This window comes from Pteronotus mesoamericanus, unplaced genomic scaffold (genome assembly GCF_021234165.1).
Source record: "Pteronotus mesoamericanus isolate MK-2021 breed Mesoamerican mustached bat unplaced genomic scaffold, CSHL_Meso_final contig_221, whole genome shotgun sequence".
Taxonomy (NCBI): Eukaryota; Metazoa; Chordata; class Mammalia; order Chiroptera; family Mormoopidae; genus Pteronotus; species Pteronotus mesoamericanus.
The window spans coordinates 15,441,575-15,460,169 of record NW_026555092.1 but is presented as its reverse complement, the minus strand read 5'-3'; the positions used below and the strand labels follow the sequence as shown (position 1 = coordinate 15,460,169).

General features: G+C 57.1%; 1 protein-coding gene across 1 annotated transcript; it reads left to right on the top strand.

Moving 5' to 3' along the window:
* Positions 1-2,702: 2,702 nt before the first annotated feature.
* Positions 2,703-18,143, top strand: COL9A2 (collagen type IX alpha 2 chain). The gene is made up of 32 exons (XM_054571580.1): positions 2,703-2,780; positions 3,960-4,034; positions 5,576-5,611; positions 5,694-5,756; positions 6,766-6,819; positions 6,942-6,977; positions 7,073-7,096; positions 7,378-7,431; positions 7,729-7,782; positions 7,902-7,949; positions 8,185-8,241; positions 8,324-8,377; positions 8,663-8,716; positions 9,088-9,141; positions 9,241-9,294; positions 9,402-9,455; positions 10,533-10,586; positions 11,027-11,080; positions 11,310-11,363; positions 12,357-12,401; positions 12,810-12,863; positions 13,720-13,773; positions 14,044-14,097; positions 14,181-14,252; positions 14,508-14,543; positions 14,697-14,741; positions 14,830-14,862; positions 15,036-15,182; positions 15,485-15,539; positions 15,875-16,063; positions 16,886-16,963; positions 17,395-18,143. Exons 1-32 carry the CDS (start codon positions 2,709-2,711, stop codon positions 17,592-17,594), a joined length of 2,067 nt encoding a protein of 688 aa, XP_054427555.1. The 5' UTR covers positions 2,703-2,708; the 3' UTR covers positions 17,595-18,143.
* Positions 18,144-18,595: the final 452 nt, after the last annotated feature.

The following is an 18,595-nucleotide window of genomic DNA, read 5'->3' as shown; positions in this document are numbered from 1 at the left end:
TTGAATAACTCACTTTGTAGTATGTCTTGATCTCTAGTAGGGAAAGACCTTACTCATTTTTTTTTCAAGGTTTCTTGGTTATTTTCATGCTGTCTTTCTCCTAGAATTTCTTTAGAATGACTGTGTCAAGTTTTATGAAAACTGCATTGATTTTTATTGGGATTGCATGGAGTTTATATATTAATTTCACATCTTTGCAACATTGAGTCTTCCTATACAGAAGTGTGGATAGATGACTCTATTCAGGTCTCCCTGCTCCTTAAGAGCTGTATGCAAAAAGAAGAAGAAGAAGAAAGAGCTATATGCAATTGGCTGGAAGCTCTAGTCCACTTCTTGAGGGTCCAATGCCTTCCCTAAGATTTCTTTTAGCTCCGGTTTTGAGCTTCAGCTTCCACTGAACTGATTCAGGTTATAAGCCCAAGTGGGGTAGGTTGTATTTTCCAAAGATAGTTGCACCTATATGTGTCCCATCCTCCAAGCTCTTCTTGAATTATAACACTGATGCTTGTCCATCAAGAGGTGAGATCTCTGTTCTCGCCTCTTGAGCCTAGGTGGACTTTCGTAATTTCCTGGACCAAAAGAAAGTGATGACACTGATGTTGTGTGACTTGTGAGGCTAGGTCCTAAGAGGCAATTCTGATTCTGGCTGGTGTTCTCCTCTTTCTGATCTGCCGTGTGAGGAGTTCAGCTACTATGCTGATGAGACTCCGTGGAAAACCCACAAGGAGATAAAGGAGAGTCCCAGCTGTTCCAGCCTCAGCTTCCAGAAGCTTCCCAGTACAGGCCCCAGACATGTGAGTGAAGAAGGCTTCTAGATGGCGCCAACCCGAGCCACCACCGGCCTGGACCCTCCTAACAGACCCCCGAGTCCGAGCCAGCCAGCAGAGCCATTCCTGAACTCCTCATCCAAGAAATTGTTGTCTTAAGCCATTAAGTTTTTAGGTGACTTGCTATGCTGCAGTGGACAGCTAATATGCTAATGTGTGCTGTCCAGATGTGAAACTCATCCCCTTTCCATAGTTTCCACGCACAAAAAGGAAACAGAAGGTCTTTGTGTGTTTAGTCCACAAAACGATGAAGAAATGAACAACCTACAACCAACAACTTTGGATAAACTAGGTCTTAGAAACCCTGTACACACATTACCCCGCCCTCCCCAGACAATGCCCATCATCCCTCTCTCGCCTTCCCCTCCTCCTCCCTTCATCTTACTTCCTACTAACTCCAAGTTCTGAACTTTGTAAGGCAGACCAATGAAATTCTCTCAAGCCCATTTTTTCCAAACTCAGCTGCAGGAACCTCCTTCAAAGTCCAGGGACATTTGCCAACATGCCCCCTGGAGTTGGGACTTTTCTAGGTTCCAGAGCATAGTCTCCTCCACTATTTTGGCTGATCTGCACATTGAGTGCAGGCCTGGTAGACAGGGGATCCTCAATAAATCACAATGAAAGCTAAGATGTGCCAAGCCCCTACTGTGTGCTGGTGCTAGATTACACATTTCACACGCATTGTCTTATTCAATCGTCACAAAAAACCCTGTAAGATAGGGCCTCTTATTGTTTTCTTTTAGAGTTGAGGAAACTGAGACTTGAAATAGTTATAAGTGCCTATGGTTATACTTACAGTTAGTAACAGTCAGATTCCTAAGCACTTTACCAATATTGCTCAAGTGCATGAAAGGGAATGTCAGGGTTTCTGGGGAGAGGCTATGCTGGACATGTGGGTTTTCGAAACTCTGGCGTATAGGGTGGTGGTTGTCTCCATAAACGTGGAGGAAGGAGATCACTCCTGGTACGTGGGAAGGCTCAATCCTGGAGACTCCATGCTTAAGGGAGCTGCAGAGAAGAAAAGGCAGCAAGCAGCAGAAGAGGGGCTACGCGGTGGAAGCCAGACAGGGAGGACTGCCCCGTCAGAATGGCCAAGAGCTGGCCCGGGGGCCAACAGCCAGCCTGGACGACTGAAGAAGGGTTGAGCCTCACTGGGGACCTCCGGGAGACTGATCTCCCAGCTGAGGCAGAAGCAGGGAGGCGAAGGAGAGGAGGGAGTTTGGAGGGGGTTGGCAGAAAACTCTGATAAAGTTAGCAGAGAACAAGAGGGAGAAGGTGGGTGGGGTATTCACCGGATAATCCAGGAAGGGCTTCCTGATGTTTCAATACGAAAGAGGCCTGCTTGTTTGTGTGTGGAGAGGAACCGGGTGGGAGGGGGTTGGGCAGAGCCTGCTAAGAGGTTCTGAAGTCCGCTCACCTGGAGAGAGGACTGACCCAGGCTCGCAGGCAGAAGTGGCTGAGGACGTGGGGTCAGGGATGGGGCGCGGGCTGCGGGGCAAGGAGAAGGTGCTGGGCCCCGGAGGTAAGGCTGGAGGCGGACCTTGACGGCCCTCTGCCTCCACACACAGAATCAGGACCGTGTCCTCCGCCTGTACTGAGCTGCTCCTCTGAACACAGGACAGGGGCCTCCGGGAAGTCCAGGGCGAGGACGGAGGGTGGGCGCTGGTGGCTGGAAGGAGCGGGGCGGAGCTGGGCGGAGGACAACAGCTTCCCTCCCTGGGTCCTCTCAGGTGACAGACCCCGCGGGCCCCCAGCCCCGCCCCGCCGCATATCCAGGGGGCCGGGCCCACTGCGTCGGAGAACAGCCAGCGCTGCGCACGGAGCCTCAGCCGTCGGTGCGCGTGGACCTGAGCCCCCTTCCTCCTCCAACCCGCCGCTGCCATGGCCGCCGCGGCCGCCCCCCGCAGCGTCCTTGTCCTGCTCCAGGTGCTCGGGCTCGCCCTAGCGCAGATCGTAAGTTTCAGGGCCACTCCCGCGCCGGGGTCTGGGGTGCGGAGCCTGGGGTCCAGGGTCCAGGGCCCAGGCAGGAGTCTGGTAAAAGGCTCTGCCTGCCCCCCACTCTCTATGACACTCCCTAACCCGAGGGGCCGCTTCGAACAGTCTCGCGACGCAGGTCCCCTCGGTAGGTGTGCATGCAGGGTGCATCCCCGCACCGTGAAAGGAGGTGGATGAGCCGGGGAGCCAGAGGGACCCTGTCCCGAGATGCTCAACCCTGCCAGGGACAGCAGCGTGAAGCAGGAGCTGGCGCTGGCTCCTGGCAGCCCTGAGAACCCAGGTGGCGTGGGAGACAATGGTGCCCATTCACTGCGCTCGGAAGCCTCCGCCCCCGCCGCCTCCCAGGGGGCTCCGGCTGCAGCCAGACGCCGCTTTAGCCCGGCGACTGCCTCTCCGCGGGGCTCGCTCGCCCGCGTGTCACTTCCAAGGGCACCGGGCCTGGGGGGCTAACAGGACTCGGGCGCAGAGGTGCAAGGCCCGGGCGCCGTCTAGTGCCCGGTGCGGATTGCCGCTCTCCTGAGGGGCTCCAGCCTAGCTAAGGAGGGCGCGGGCAGCTGGCACGCGTGGAGTCCCTGCCTGGGTCGCTACTGGCTGCCCCCTCAATAAGAAGGTCACCCCAGAGAGACGGAGGAGCGGTGCGATATAGGGGTGCTTTGAGTGGAAGGAGAGAACAGGCTTCCCCTCCCTGCGTCCCCCCACCCGCCTTCACTTTCCCTTTGGCTTTTACCCTCACCAGGACGAGTGAAGAGGGTACATACTCACCATCCATGCCTGCTGATCATCTAAAAATAACAATACGAGCAACCCTTCACTGTACTTTCTGTGACTTATTTGAGCCACAGCATCTCCATCTATTCCTCCTCACGACATCGCAAGGGCAACGTGGTACAGTGGTGTCCTGGCTCCACCACTTACTCTCTGGGTTCATTCTTAATCTCTGTTAGCCTGTTTCCATAACTGCAAACTGCGCTCGTAATCGTATCCGCCTCACAGCCCTGAGCGTTCAGTAAGATCCTATATGCAATGGTACACAGTACCTGGTATACGGTAGGTTCTCAGCAAAAGGAAGTTGGCCGCCCCTGGCATGCCCAGCTCCCTGCACTGTCTGAAGGCTGCACACTCTCTGTGTGTTTTCAGAGAGGTCCGCCAGGAGAGCGGGGCCCCCCGGGCCCCCCGGGGCCGCCGGGAGTGCCTGGATCCGACGGCATCGACGTGAGTCTCTACTCTGGGGCCGAAGTGGGAGGGAGGTTGCGGACAAAGGGGAACTTTGTGAGCGTTGGGGGCGGGGATACGGTGGGTGGGTTCCTGGAGATGCAGTGCCCCCTGTTGCCAGTAGGCGGCGCCGGCCCGCACCACAAGGACCCACTTGTTCTGCAAAACTCCCAAACCAGCCGGGAGATGCAGAGCCAATTATAGCTGCCCAAAGACAAGGAGCGGTTGTGCTGTCCGCCCACCGCAGCTTACAGTGATTCCTTATCCCCTTCCCCTCCTTTCCCTTCTGTTTAAGGTGGGAGACGCCTTAACCCCTCGCCCTACCCGCTGGTACATCTGGATGCTGCTTCAGGGTAGTTTGGGAGCCTTGGCCAGACCGCTGACCAGCTGGGGCCAGACTCCTGTCTCTTCCTTTTACATTTCTTTCCCCGATTTAGAACCAGCTGGGCTTATTCCCTGATCTCTCTAGCATGGTGAGAGTTAAATACCTCATTCAGGAGCTCCCCCAGGAGATCAGCTCTGTGTTTACCCATCTGGACAGACTTCTATTCAGCCTGGTGCCCCCACCCCAAACACAGGGCGCTGGGTTACTGCCAGCTGCCTGGCTGCCACAGCCTCTGTGATGCCTGGAGGCCTCTCTGGGGCTGAATCTGACTCCAGGCCCTGCCTGTCCTCCACCAAGGGGCCTTTGTCACTGGTGAAAGGAGGTCCTCCCTGCGTTAGGGAGTTTGAAAATGCCCCCTTAATAGGGCCCCTTACCCGCCCAGTCTCTTGTTTTCCTGACCCCAATCCAGTGGAGAGCCACTGCCTACTTCGTTCTCCTCCCCTTCATGTTTTTCTAAAAGTTTCGTCTGCCCCGGCTGCTGTGGCGCAGTGGATCGAGTGCCGGCCTGCGAACCCAAAGGGTCATCATTCAGCTTCCAGTCAAGGCACATGCTTGGGTTGCAGGCCAGATCTCCAGTTGGGGGCGTACAAGAGGCAACAGACTGATGTTTCTCTTGCACATCAATGTTTCTCTCTCTCTCTCTTTCTCCCTCCCTTCTCTGCTCTCTAAACATAAATAAATAAAATCTTTTTACAAAAAGAAAACAACAGTTTCTTCTCACACTTGCCCAAATCCAAGAGGCACCAGTTCTCCAAGGTAATTTGGAGCCCACAACCCCATTAGCAAGCCTCATAACCAGCACCTTACCAGCACTGGCATGTCAAAAACCATGCTGATACCACCCTCTCTTGGCTGGCTGGGCTTCATCTAAATCAGCCTATGCTTTTTCTTTTTTGTTTTCTTTTTTGTTTTCTTTTCCTTTCCTTTCTTTTTCCTTTCCTTTCCTTTCTTTTTCTTTTTCTTTTCTTTTTTTTTTTTTTTTTTTTTGTTGAGGGAAATGAAACTATTTATCTAAAAGTGCATAGCTGAGGGAACAGAGGACAGAAAAGAAGAGAGTGAGGAGAAAAGCATTTGGGACTGTCAGCCAGGGCCTGCGTGTCCCCACTTGGGGCAGCATGAGCCAGTGCGTGTTGTCTCACCAACTTGTGTCTTGCAGGGTGACAAGGGGCCCCCTGGGAAAGTTGGACCTCCGGTGAGCGCTTTGTCCTCTTTGGCCTTTGACTCTTCCAGTTCTTGCCCTCCTCCCCCTAATATTTGCTCCACCTGTTTTCAAGGGCCCTAAGGGGGAGCCTGGCAAACCAGGGCCAGATGGGCCAGACGGGAAGCCCGGGATTGATGTGAGTAGCCTGCTTCTGGCATCTTTCCTGATCTTTTGTTTAGAGTGGAGCAGCAGGATGAAGCCTTGAGGCCCTACAGGGGGGCGCCCCCTCCCCCTTCATGTGCCTTACGACCTCCTCACTGAAACGCCACTTCCAGGAGCATGAATCATGGGCAAACGGGGTCCAGAGAGGCCTTCCGTTTGCCTGCAGCAGCCAGGATTTAGTCTCACATTTCTGGCCTCCAAGTATCAGCTGGAATACTCTGGACAGAAATGTCCTGTACACCCCATGCTCCCCTCATCCCTTCCCCTCCCCATCCCACCCCCTCAGAGCCTGGGTGCAAGTCAGGAAAGGAACATGATTTGGCTGCTCCTAGAGTTCCCAGGGGCCCTGAGGTCACAGGCTCCTGGACACAGCCAGGGCCATTGGGATTGTCGTCTGGTTGGGGGATACACGTGGGTCAGTCACCGAAAGATGGGAGGAGGAAGAGGCCCCCATGAGTTGCCCCTGCCCTGCTGGCTCAAGAGGCGCCCACCAGGGCTGCGCCCAGTCACCAGGGCCCTTCCACTCATCCACACCCTGCAAAGACTGCAGAGCACAGTGCCTTCCACATTAGTCCTCACACATCCACCCAGAGAGGTAAGTAAGCATGAGTATTGATCCATTTAGCAGGTGAATAAACTAGGGCTCAAAAAGAGTTGCCATGGGCAGACATCAAGGAAATGACTTTCCAGACCGACGTCTAAGTCTTCTAGACTCCTAAACTGGGAGGCGTGAGCCTGGGCTAACCAAGACTTTCGGTCTTGGTTTCTCATTTTTCAAAAGAAGATAGTCTCTCTGCCTGCCTGCCTCCCGGGGTTACTGTGGGAACTGGGGAAAGGGAACCAAGGTGTTGAGGCTCCTAGGCCCTCAAAGAGTGGGGTAAAAGGCAGTCTGGGCCCACCCAGGAGGGCCTTCTGTACCGGCCCTGCCCCGTGGGTTGGGGAACAAGCTTGCCTCTCGGTTATATACCTTCTTCCTTCCCCAGGGTCTAACTGGAGCCAAGGGGGAGCCTGGCCCGGTTGGGATCCCCGGAGTTAAGGTAAGCGGCCTGCTGGGGACACAGCACGGGCAATCTAGAGCCAGAGTTTGGGAGGGTCTGCAGTAGGGAGCAGCAGGGATCCAGGAGACGCCAGCCTCTGAGCTCTCCCATTGCTCTTGCAGGGCCAGCCCGGGCTCCCAGGTCCCCCTGGCCTGCCGGTGAGTATAAGCTGCAAAGGCTTCGATGACCCTGTGTGGATAGGGGGTACTTAAAGAAGGATACATCAACCCGATCTCCTTTCCTTCCGTTGCAGGGCCCTGGCTTCGCTGGACCTCCCGTAAGTCCTCAGGGGTGGGGCAGGGTCCCTGAGACTCTCAGGGAATGATACGGAAGGGCCTCCAGGGCACGGCCATAATGGGGAGGGGCCAGCAGGCACTGACACTGTCCAGAATAGGCAGATCTGCCAGAGAACTCCGGGCCTATCCACTGGCTGTGGGATTTTCTGGTCCTCAAAGCCCTAATCGGCCAGTCTCCCTGGGGTAGGTTGCAAAGTAAAAGTGGGGACGGGCGCTCAGGCAGCTGTCCTTACCTTTGCGCCTGTGGCGGCTAACCCCCTAGGGACTACCTGGACCTGTCGGCCTCCCCGGTGAGATCGGAATCACAGGCCCCAAGGTGAGCCCAGCCACCCCTCCGCTGACTCTGCCTCCTGCCCCCGGCCTCCGAGCCCGCAAACTAGGAGTCTCTCCAGGAGTTCCCGGGCCTGCTTCTGGCCACCAGGGAGCTCTTCCAGGTCTGGGGCAGAAGCCCCCCCGCCGAGCCCACCCTGTGGTAGGAGGTCTTTCAGGGAGACCAAGGGCTGGGGCCATCCCTTGCCCCTCAGGCCTTGAGCTCCCACTAGAGCCCAGATTTCAGGAGGTGCCCGGAGGAGACACTGGACAGGGATATGACTGAGGCCTCTCTTGCTTCCAGGGGGATCCTGGACCTGAGGGACCATCAGGGCCTCCTGGCCCCCCTGGGAAACCAGTAAGTATCCTCAGACCTCCCACAAGGCAGTGTGCAGTGCAGGAAGGAGAAAGTGCTTGAAGCGAGCCTGGGATGGGGAGAACTCGGGCCAGGTTTCACATCCATACCTCTCCTTTCAGGGCCGCCCCGGAACCATCCAGGGCCTGGAAGGCAGCGCGGATTTCCTGGTGAGGGGGGACCTGGGGCGGGGCTCTTGCAGGAAGGGGTGGGTCAGGTGGAGATGGGTGAGATGGAGGTAGGTTGGGTCTGCAGTCTGGTCGGTGGAAGATGGGGCAGGGCTGCGCAGAGAGGCTCAGCCAGGCGGGGCAGGAGAGGGGTTTGGGAGCCGGCAAGATGGGAAGCACTGCCCAGCTGGCCTGAGGCAGTCCGTGACCACAGAGCCCTGCGGGATTTTCTTTCCAGTGTCCAACCAACTGTCCAGCAGGTGTGAAAGGCCCCCAGGGGCTGCAGGGAGTGAAGGTGAGCTCCTGGTCCTAGTCTTGGGAGGGCAGAGCAGGTGGTCTGGTGGGGACCCCCCAATGAGCCCCTTCTTTTCCTTTAGGGGCATCCTGGGAAACGCGGGCCTCTGGGAGATCCCGGCCGCCTTGGGAAGCCAGTAAGTGTGAGGGCAAAGGGTCATGGGAGAGGCACGTGGAGAGGACCCTACGGGGCCTCCTCCTTCCTTCTCCCTCCCCCTGTGGTCTCTGGGGACAGACCTCTGAGCTGGGCAGCAGGAGACCCCTGTTCTAAGTCAGTGTATCCCTGGGCAAGTCCCTTCTCCTTGTGGGGCCACCATTTCCCCATCTGTCACATGGGATTGGGAGCGGATGGTGTCTTTGTCTGCCTAAATACTTGTCTCTCCATCTGCCTGCCTGTCTGATCACTGAATCCTGCCCCTTAGGGTCCCAAAGGAGATGTGGGTGCCTCTGGAGAGCAAGGCATCCCTGGACCGCCGGTAAGGAGCACTCCCCTGGGGGCTCCTCTCCTCATCCTAGGACATCTTAGTGGGCTCGATCCCCTGCTCCAGCCTCTAATGTGGGAAAGAGACGCCTGTGCCCAACTGGCATGTCTCTGGGTGGGGGGAGGAGGAGGCTAAAGCTGACTGTCAGAAATTAGGGCGCAGAAACCAAGACTGCCAGTCAGCAGACTCGGCTGAGGCCCAGGTTCTGCCGCTGTCCCTTTGAGTAACTCCCTATCGCTGAGCCTCAGTCCCCTCTATAAGACAGGTACTCAGAGGGGCATTGTGAACACTGGGGGTGGGGGCAGAGAAGGAGTCATGAAGTGGGCCTTGAAGTTGCCATCGCTGTCCTTCTTCTGTCCTGACAGGGGCCCCAGGGTGTCAGGGGCTACCCAGGCATGGCGGGACCCAAGGGAGAGACGGTGAGTGAGCCTGGGGGGTGTCCTGCAAGAGCTGCCCTGACAGCCCCCCGGCCTCTGGGATCCAGCCAGGACTGACCTGCGCCTGCTTCCTCTCCCCAGGGTCCTCGTGGGTACAAAGGCATGGTGGGCACTGTTGGCGCCGTTGGGTCCCCGGTAAGTCTGCCCCCGCTCACCTGCCCCTGGCTGGAGGTCCCAGGGCTGAGGACGGGGTGCGGCTCCCCCTGGACCCATTCACTTGGATTCCCATTTGTCCTTGCCAGGGCGAGGAAGGTCCACGGGGGCCACCAGGCCGAGCTGGGGAGAAGGGCGACTTGGTGAGTCCTCAGGCTCCACTGGTCCAGGCAGGGCCCCTGGGGAGTACCGGGTGGGACTCAGCTCCACCAAGGCTGGCGTGTGCGCACACATGTGTGCTCACGTGTGTTGCTCTGGGCGTCTGCACGTGGTGGGGGGTCTGTTTTAGAAAAGAGCATCTGTGCCCAGAGCCCAGTCAGCTCTGCCAGCCGGGCTCCTAGAAGGCTGGCCTGTTGCTGATCAAATTCAGACTTTGGGAGAAGCCAGGAGATCCAGTCTCACGGTCCCTGGGGCCAGACGATTACATTCCAGCAAATCAGCCATGGGACTAATGGGATTTGGTCCCAACCCCAGTTCTCTTAACTTTTTTTTTTTTAATTAATAGACTTTATTTCTTTTGAGCAGTTAAAGTTTACAGAAAAATTAAACAAAAGTAAGGCTAACTATTATTTTTTAAGTTTTTAACTATGCAAGTTTTTAAACCTACACAGAAGTAGAAAATGATATAATGAACCCCCACGTAACTTATCTCCCCAAATGAACCCTCTTCCACACCCACACCATCTTCCCTTCCTTCAGCGTGTTATTGCTTTGCCATGATATTTTCAAGCAAATCCTTAACAACATGTCATTTCACCCCTAAAGACTTCTGGATATATCTCTTAAAAGTAAGGACTTTATCTTACATAATAACAATACCATTACCACACCAAAGAATTATCATCAAATAACCAGTGTTCGATTTTTCCCAATTATCTCAAAAACACCTCCTCAGGGTTCTTGTTCAAATAAAGCCCCAGTAGGGCCCGCCCGCTGTGGTGCGCAGCGGGGCTCAGGTTCTGGGAAGGTCCCAGGGAGCACCGGCCCCTTCCCTCCAAGTCCGGCCGGTCGGGCTCCTTGCTCTGGCGCTGACCTCCACTCCCTCCCGCTGGGCCCAGGGCCACAAAGGCTCTCCCAGGCCCTTTTCCTCCTGCACAGCATGGCCTGTGCCACAGGGACACGGGGACCCAGAGGTCGCTCTTCTCAGCTGTTCCCCTCCGTGAACAGCCAGACAGGGGCTCAGCATCCTGAAGGTGACGTCATCTCTACCTACTTTGCAGGGGAGCCAAGGTGTTCGAGGACCCCAGGGAATAACGGGCCCAAAGGGAGCAACTGTAAGTGGCCCAGGCCCACCCAGAGGGCAGGGTCCAGTCAATTCTGTCTACACCCCCAGAAGAACAAGCCCCCAGGGACTCTTGCCTGAGCTCTGTTGCAGGCGAGCTGGCCCTGTTGCCTTGGGAAATGTCCTCTTTCTCTGCCTCGGGGTTTTTTGTTTTTTGTTTTTAACCTGTAAATAGGGTGGTGATGTAGGAGAGATCGTGGGAAACTTGCAGCAATCTGGGACACTTGTCACCCACACAAGGGAAGGACTGTGGTCTATCCCCCGAAGTCCCATTCCCTTCCATTCCCTTCCCTCAGTTGACTGGTGGGGCTTCACAAGACCAGGCCGACTTCCTGCCTGCACACGGCAGCTGTCACAGAGGGACGTGGGTGGGTGACCTGATCCCAGGCACTTCCCCATTGTGAGTCTACCTTCAACTCTCCTCCCGAGCAGGGTCCCCCAGGCATCGACGGCAAGGACGGGACCCCAGGCACACCTGGCATGAAGGTAGGAGTGGGGGCTCCTGGTGGGCCTGGGGCAAGGGTCAGGGCCCCTCCCAGCTCAGGCCCTGAGTCCTGTCACTCTGACCTTGGAGGGCTAGGGGCCTGGGGCCCTCAGGTGTGCAATCAACCCTTTTTGGCCCCGGACCTCAGTTTCCCTGCCTGCATTCTGGTGGAAGCCATGGACCCTCTGGGTGGAACTCTCATTTGTGTGTCTGGTTCTCTGTCCCTCCCAGGGTAGTGCAGGACAGGCGGGGCGGCCAGGAAACCCGGGCCACCAGGGCCTAGCGGTGAGTATGAGGTGGGGCCACCAGGGCCACCCCCACTGCAAACTGCTGCTTCTCCCCCTCAGAAGGGCCAAGCGCTCTGTTGCCCGCCTACGTTCCCATGGTGGCATGCATGGCTGATGAGGTCTAAATCTACACACACAGGGCTCTTGCTATAGTCCTTGTCCCCACCCAGCGTAGACCTCTTCACAGCTCCATGGCCTCTGGCCTGGCTAAGGCCTCATCGTCTGGACAATGGCTCCAGCCTTCCATTTGGCCGTTCCAGTCCTCCATGATGGCTAAGTGGAATCTGACCATTTCCCTGCTCCGGCCCCTTCCATGGCCCTCACTGCCTCCAGAAAGGTCACTCCACCCAGTCTGTCAAGACGTAGTTACTGAGTACCCAAGGGACCGAGTGGCAGGGAAACAGTCACGAAGAGACAGCTACAGTCCTTGCCCTCGCAGCTCATCTTAGCGGCCGAGGACCGCTGGAATCGGCCCAGTCTGCCCGTCCTGCCTCTTCGGCCACTATGTCCGCTCCCCTCTCAACGCTGCCTTGGCTTTTCTACCCCCGCACCTTCAGGCCTTTGCCCGCCCCTCTGCCTGGCATGTTCTTCCCCATCTTTTTGCATCTTCTCGCCATCGAGGCCCACCTCAATCAATGGGGGGACACACCTCCTGTGAGCCCAGTTGTTAGGAGCCCCCTCACCCTGGCTCCCCGCCAGGGTGCTGAGGCCAAGGCCCGCTAACGTGCCCATGTGTGACTGGGTTTATGTGTGCACCCAAGTGTGCCTATGAGCACGCAGTGTGCTCCTCTTCTCCTGTGGACCACAAACGCCTCTGTTCCCCCCACCTCCCACCATGGCTTGGGGGCTGGGTATAGTCAAGTTCATGATGACCGTGACTGGGCCTTCCCATAAGGGGGTTGGGGACCTGAATCAAGGATGGGAGGCAAATCACAGGTGCATGGCACTCCCCCATGCCAGGGCAAAAACTAATGTCAATTTCTTTCTACAGGGTGTGCCAGGTCAGCCCGGGACTAAAGGAGGCCCTGGAGACAAGGTGAGGTGACTCCAAGCTGGCGGCAAAGTGGCTTCATCTGAGCAAGGGAGCCTGGGGGCAAGGGACGAGGGGCATGTCCTAAAGACTGCAAGGCTCAGGTCTCACCCCAGGCTCAGCGACTCAGCCTGACAAGGTCCTTGGGGCTAAGCTCTTCCCTCCTGCCATGCCTCCAACCCCTCCAACCCCTGCACCTCACCCCAGCTCAGTGGACACAGGATGGCACGGCTCCGAATCCAGAGGAGAAACAAACAGGAAAATCAGTGGAGTCCAGAGGACGTGACCAAGATCGCCCTCTCCCTTCCACAACTCATTTGGTTCCAGAGTCTGTTTAGGGTTCATTGGGCTTCCCCAAGACCAAGGGCCCGACTGGGCCACCCAGAAGGACCCTAGACTTGTGTTTCCCTGCAGGGTGAGCCAGGCCAGCAGGGCCTCCCTGGATTCTCTGGTCCCCCGGGGAAGGAGGTAAGTGCTGTCTCCTTTGACACAAGGGCTCTTGCTTTGCCTCCCCCACCTCGCCCCACCCCAGACCTGGGGACCCCGCACTCAGCTTATGAGGTCTGGGTGAGACTATGGGGTGCCCTGGGTGCCAGTCAGGGCTCTGCCACTGACCCACTAACCCAGGGAAACTCCCTCTCTTTCCTGTACCATGCAGTAAGGGTTGAGACAGGTTCTGTTCTGGGTTATGACCTCTCCATATGACCAAGTTGACTTGGTCTAAGAATCCAGCAGACAGAATCATTCGTTCATTCGTTCACTCATTCATTCATTCCATAAACATTTACCAAATACTTGCAAGTGTGCTAAATGCTGAGATACACAGTCTCCTACTCACACAGAGTTTACAGTTTAGCAGAAGAGACAGACATTAAATAAATGACCACTTGATGACCAATTGTAATTGTGTTGTGTCCTATGAAGGAAAAGTACAAAGACCTGAAGAAAAGGAGGGGAGGGTGGGGAAACTGGCTGGTGTGGCTCAGTGGATTGAGTGCCAACCAAAAGGTCTGCGGTTTGATCCCAGTCAGGGCACATGCCTAGGTTGCAGGCCAGGTCCCCAGCTAGGGGTGTGCAAGAGGCAACCAATCGATTTATCTCTCCCATATTGATGTTTCTCTCCCTCTCTTTCTCCCTCCCTTCCCCTTTCTCTAAAAATAAATAAATAAAATCTTTAAAAAAGAATGAAAGAAAAAAGAACGGAAGGGAAGGCTTCCCTGATAAAGCAAATTAGCTGTAACTCAAGGATGGGTGGGTGTTACCCAGGTATGGAAGGGAGGGGCCCACCTGGCCTTCTGCTTACCCCCAATTACTCTGCCCCCAGGGAGAGCCAGGGCCTCGAGGAGAAATTGGTCCCCGAGGCATCATGGGGCAGAAGGTAAGTGTGTGGCACACGGCTCCTCCCTGGGGGCCTTTGCAGCTTCCGGCTCTGCTCACCCGGGGTCTGGGTCCTCTCAACGGCCCTGGCACCTGCCCAGTCCTGCCCACCCTTGTGTGCGGCCCCCCCAGCCAGGGCCTGTTTGTTTGTCTGTGAAGTGGAGCAAAGGAATCCCACGCGGGTGACAGCAGAAATGGAGGGCACCCTGACAGTGCAGGGGGAGGCCACGGGTGCTGGTAGCCTGGGTGTCACCCTTTCTTTCTATTTCAGGGTGACCAGGGTGAGAGGGGGCCGGTAGGGCAGCCAGGCCCTCAAGGACGGCAGGTGAGTGGGGGTCGACTCTGCTTGTCAGTGGGGAGCGTGTCTGGGCACCTCAGTTGACTTTCTTCTCTGGTTTCTTTTCTTAGGGCCCCAAAGGGGAACAGGGGCCCCCAGGAATTCCAGGACCGCAAGGCTTGCCAGGCATCAAGGGAGACAAGGTACCAAATGGCGCTGGAAAATACCTGGGAAGGAAGCGCTAAGACACTGGGGGTGAAGGGGTGGAGGATGGAGCTCAAATTCTTAAAGAGTTTCCAAAAAATTGCCCCCCCGTGGGCCCCAGGGAGTCCTGAGGGGCGAGGTGGAGCTGCAGAGGGGGGGGTGTCCGGGCCAGGGCAGGGGCGGGACCCGGTGGACCCCGCCCCCCCGCCCCCGCAGGCGAGCTCGCCACGCCCTTGACTCCCCGCTTTCTCCAGGGCTTCCCAGGGAAGACCGGGCCCCGCGGCGGAGTGGTGAGCACCAGCGCCTCCCCTTCCCCGGCTTGGCGGCGGCGGCCTCCCGGGGGGCGGGAGGTGGGGTGCGCGGGTGTGCGGGGAGTGTGCGGTGGGTGGGGGGTGTCCCACTCGGCTCCAACGCGGCTCTGACTCTTGGTTCTTCCCTGGCAGGGTGACCCGGGCGTGGCCGGCCTCCCAGGAGAGAAAGGCGAGAAGGTGAGCCTGCTGCGGGGTTGGGGGCTGTGGGAGCAGCGCGTGACCCCGGGCCCCCACCCCCTGTGACAGCGCTTCCTTGTGCCTGCAGGGCGAGTCCGGGGAGCCGGGGCCCAAGGGACAGGTGAGTCCTAACCCCTGCTCGCCTTCCTTCCCACCCCTGTTCTCCTCTCCCATCGTCCCCTCCCTCTCCCTCATTCCTCTGTGCTGCTGGGGGCAGTGGGCGGGACCGTCGCTCGCGCTCTCCAGGCCCCTCCCCGCCCTCTTACCCCGAGTCTGCTCCCGCCCGCCCTGCAGCAAGGAGTCCGCGGAGAACCTGGCTACCGCGGCCCCAGCGGGGATGCGGGCGCCCCCGGGGTGCAGGGCTACCCCGGGCTCCCCGGCCCGCGGGGACTGGCGGGAGACCGCGGCGTGCCCGGACGGCCCGGGAGACAGGGCGTGGCGGTGAGTCGGCCCCCGAGCCGGGCAGCCTGAAGGGGAGGGAATCTTGGAGCGCTGCTTCCGTCCCAGGCTGGGGAGCCCCTGCAGGAAGCCGGCACCCCTGGGGCTGGTTCTGAGCCCCAAATCGGAGAAGGTGGGCGGGGGTGCGGCAGCAGGGATTTCAGTCAGACGCCGAAATTACTGCCGGGGGTGGGCGGTGGGAGGTGGGGGGGGGGTGGCAACTTTGAGCAGGGAGGGGTCTCGGCGCGGGAGCAGCAGCCTAGCAGCCAAGTGGCTTCCTCCTGAAAGGCCTTGTCCGCTTTCAGGGCCGAGATGCCAGTGACCAGCATATCGTGGACGTGGTGCTGAAGATGCTGCAAGGTGAGGGGGGGAGCCAGCAACCCCTCCTCATGCTCCCCGTCAGGACAGCAGCCCCTTCAGAGTCTACAATTGGCTTTGCCCCAGTGTTTGGAGTCCTGGTTGCCCATAACAGCTCTGCCTCCAAGGGACTGGGGACCTTAGATTTATTCCTGCCATCCCTAGACCTTTGCTGCTGAGGACCCGGGGAGGAAGGGAGAGGTTAAACACCGGGCTTTTCTGTCTGCGCCCCCAGGGGCCAGGGGCTAGTGGCTGTCAGGATGCTCTGCCTTCCCCAGGTTTTCTGGGCTGGCACCTAGGTCACAGACCTCTTACCCTCACTCCCCTCCCCCCCCCAGAGCAACTGGCAGAGGTGGCTGTGAGTGCCAAGAGGGAAGCACTGGGTGCAGCCGGCATGGTGGGGCCTCCTGGCCCCCCGGGGCCTCCTGGGTACCCAGGCAAACAGGGACCCCATGGGCACCCTGGCCCTCGGGGCGTTCCTGGCATCGTGGGAGCCGTGGGTCAGATCGGCAACACAGGGCACAAGGGTGAGTGCTGTTCCGCGGTGGGGTGGGGGCCAGGCGATGGGATTTGGACTGGAGCAGGGCAGGCATCTCCGTCTGGCAGGCTGGCTGCTTAGCCTCATGTTTTCTCTTTCTTTCTCGGTAGCAGATTGATGGAAACAAAAGTACTATTTTATAACTTTGGTTTCTTGGGGAGAGTTGTTTTTGTTTTCAATTTACTTAGTGGTACCCCATTAACATCCTTCCACGTCTCCAGAAGTGGGGAGGCAGATTGACAAAATGGTAAAGCAGGCAGCTCAGGAACTGCAGGAAGGGTGCGTGTTCAGCCCCCGCGACTTGCTGGTTGAGGCCCTTGGACAAGTTGCCTGTTAACCTCCTTGGCTTTAGATTTGTCATCTGTAAAATGAGCATATAAATAGCAACAACCTCATAGTGTTGTCCTGAGGATTCCATTCAGAGGTAATTTACCTAGAACTTTTAGTTCATTGCTTGGCACTTAGTAAATGCCAGCTATCCTTGAACTTTATTGGCTGTAGACAGAGTGGGGCAAAAGTACATTTACAGCTGTGAGTACGTTAAACATAGTTTAGTCTTGTATTATTAATTACTGTGCTATTTTCCATAGGAACAACTGTAAATGGACTTTTGCCCCACCCTGTAGTCTTCTGTCCTTTTCTGGACCTTCCTATATTTAACCAGTTCTGCAGTCATCTCCAGCTTTCCCCGATTATGAACTAGTACAAAACAGGAGTAATTGCTGGGTGTGGAACAGAAATTAAATAGCAACCAAAGTAGAAAAAACATTTTCCAATTCTGAGAAACTTAGGCTCCCTTCTTTCTCTGTAGGAAAACGTGGAGAGAAGGGTGACCGGGGAGACATGGGACGTGGGCACCCAGGGATGCCGGGGCCCCCAGGGATCCCAGGTAAGACCTTGGCCTGCCCAGCATCAGTTCTGTCCCTCCTCTCTGGGATCAGTGCCCACAGACAACTGGGTCTCTTCCATGGAGGCCTCATGCTCAGCCAAGGCAGTGCCACACACCCAGCTTTTGTATCCCTTTGGAGCTTCTGGAGCCTCTGGGTGGGGTCTGGCTGGGACCTGGACAGCTGAGGACTTCCTGGTCACACTGAAATCTGCTTCATGGAGGGAAAGGAAGGGCATTTGCTCCCAAGGCTCACTGATTGGGAGCTGGGAGTAATGGACCATGACACGTGACTCTTTTTCAACTTGTGTGACTGGGGCAGAGTCCCTTCTTCCTGTGGTGTACTTGGCTTCATTTGTCCCACCTGAAAAGTGAGACTTAGGAATTCTAGAGCCAAGAGCAAGGCCTGATGTCTTGACCTTCTCCCTTTCCAGGACTCCCTGGCCGGCCTGGCCAAGCCATCAACGGCAAAGATGGAGACCGAGGGTTGGCAGGGCTCCCGGGGGAGGCAGGCCGACCGGGCCTGCCAGGCCCTGTGGGGCTGCCCGGCTTCTGCGAGCCTGCAGCCTGCCTGGCAGCCTCAGCCTATGCCTCTGCACGCCTCACAGAGCCCGGAGCCATCAAGGGGCCGTGAGCGTCAGGCCAGAACAGCCCAGCAGGCATCCTTGGGGGAAGGGCTAGGCGCCCTCTGGGTGGGCCTGCACCCCATCCCTCAGCCCAGGAAACTGGCCTTCCCAGGACCTCTGTCTGGGGCCCAAGGATCCTGAGGAAAGGACAATTCTTAACACATGAGGGAAGGGAAGGGAGGGCATCCGAGTGAAAAGGTGAGGCCAACAGAAAGGAAAAATGTCGCTGGAGTCCAAGCTCCACAGAGGATGGGGTGGCTTCCCTTCCTGGGGCACCACTCAGATATGTTACCAAAACAAGTTACCTCCTTAATGTGTGCCATCCTCCGCTGGCCATCTCGTCCTTGGGGCCGATGGACTGAGGTCTCTGCTGGTTCCTGAACCCATTTCAACCCCCGGGCTTACTGGGTGACTGCTGACGGGCGACCGCCTGACAGTGGCCATCCTTAAGCCAGCCCCACTACTTACCCTGTGCCCCGCTCCCATCTGAGTATTTAAACGCCCATGGCCCTTCTCTTTCTGGCATCACTTTCTCCCACCGCCCTCCCCCAGCTCCGCACAGGCCTTTCTGTAAATAAAAGCCCCCAACTTGGGTACAAACCAGGATGAGGGTTGTTGGGCTTCATTTCTTATGCATTGGGGGTGCTCCATTGCCCCAGCAGGGTGGCCACAGGCTCCTCTCTGAAAAGGGGAGGGGGGCGCGGAGGGGGCGGTACCTTCATCTGGGCACGTCCTGAGTTGTGAGCATTAGGATGGCATGTCATGTCTGAGGAACAGTTGTGGGAAGAACCTGGGGTGGTCAGGATGGTGAACTGCTGTGAAACTTTGGGCAAATCCTTTCCCAGCCTTTGTATAGCAGTGGCAAGGACTCAGCCAAGCCTTATTTATCTCAGTAGAGCAGAGGTTTTCAACCAGGTTGGAAAGGATTTCCTGCAAGGATTTTTGAAACATGCAATACCTGACAATTCAGAAGCACTGACTCTTTTTTTCTTAGATGTTCAAATAAAAA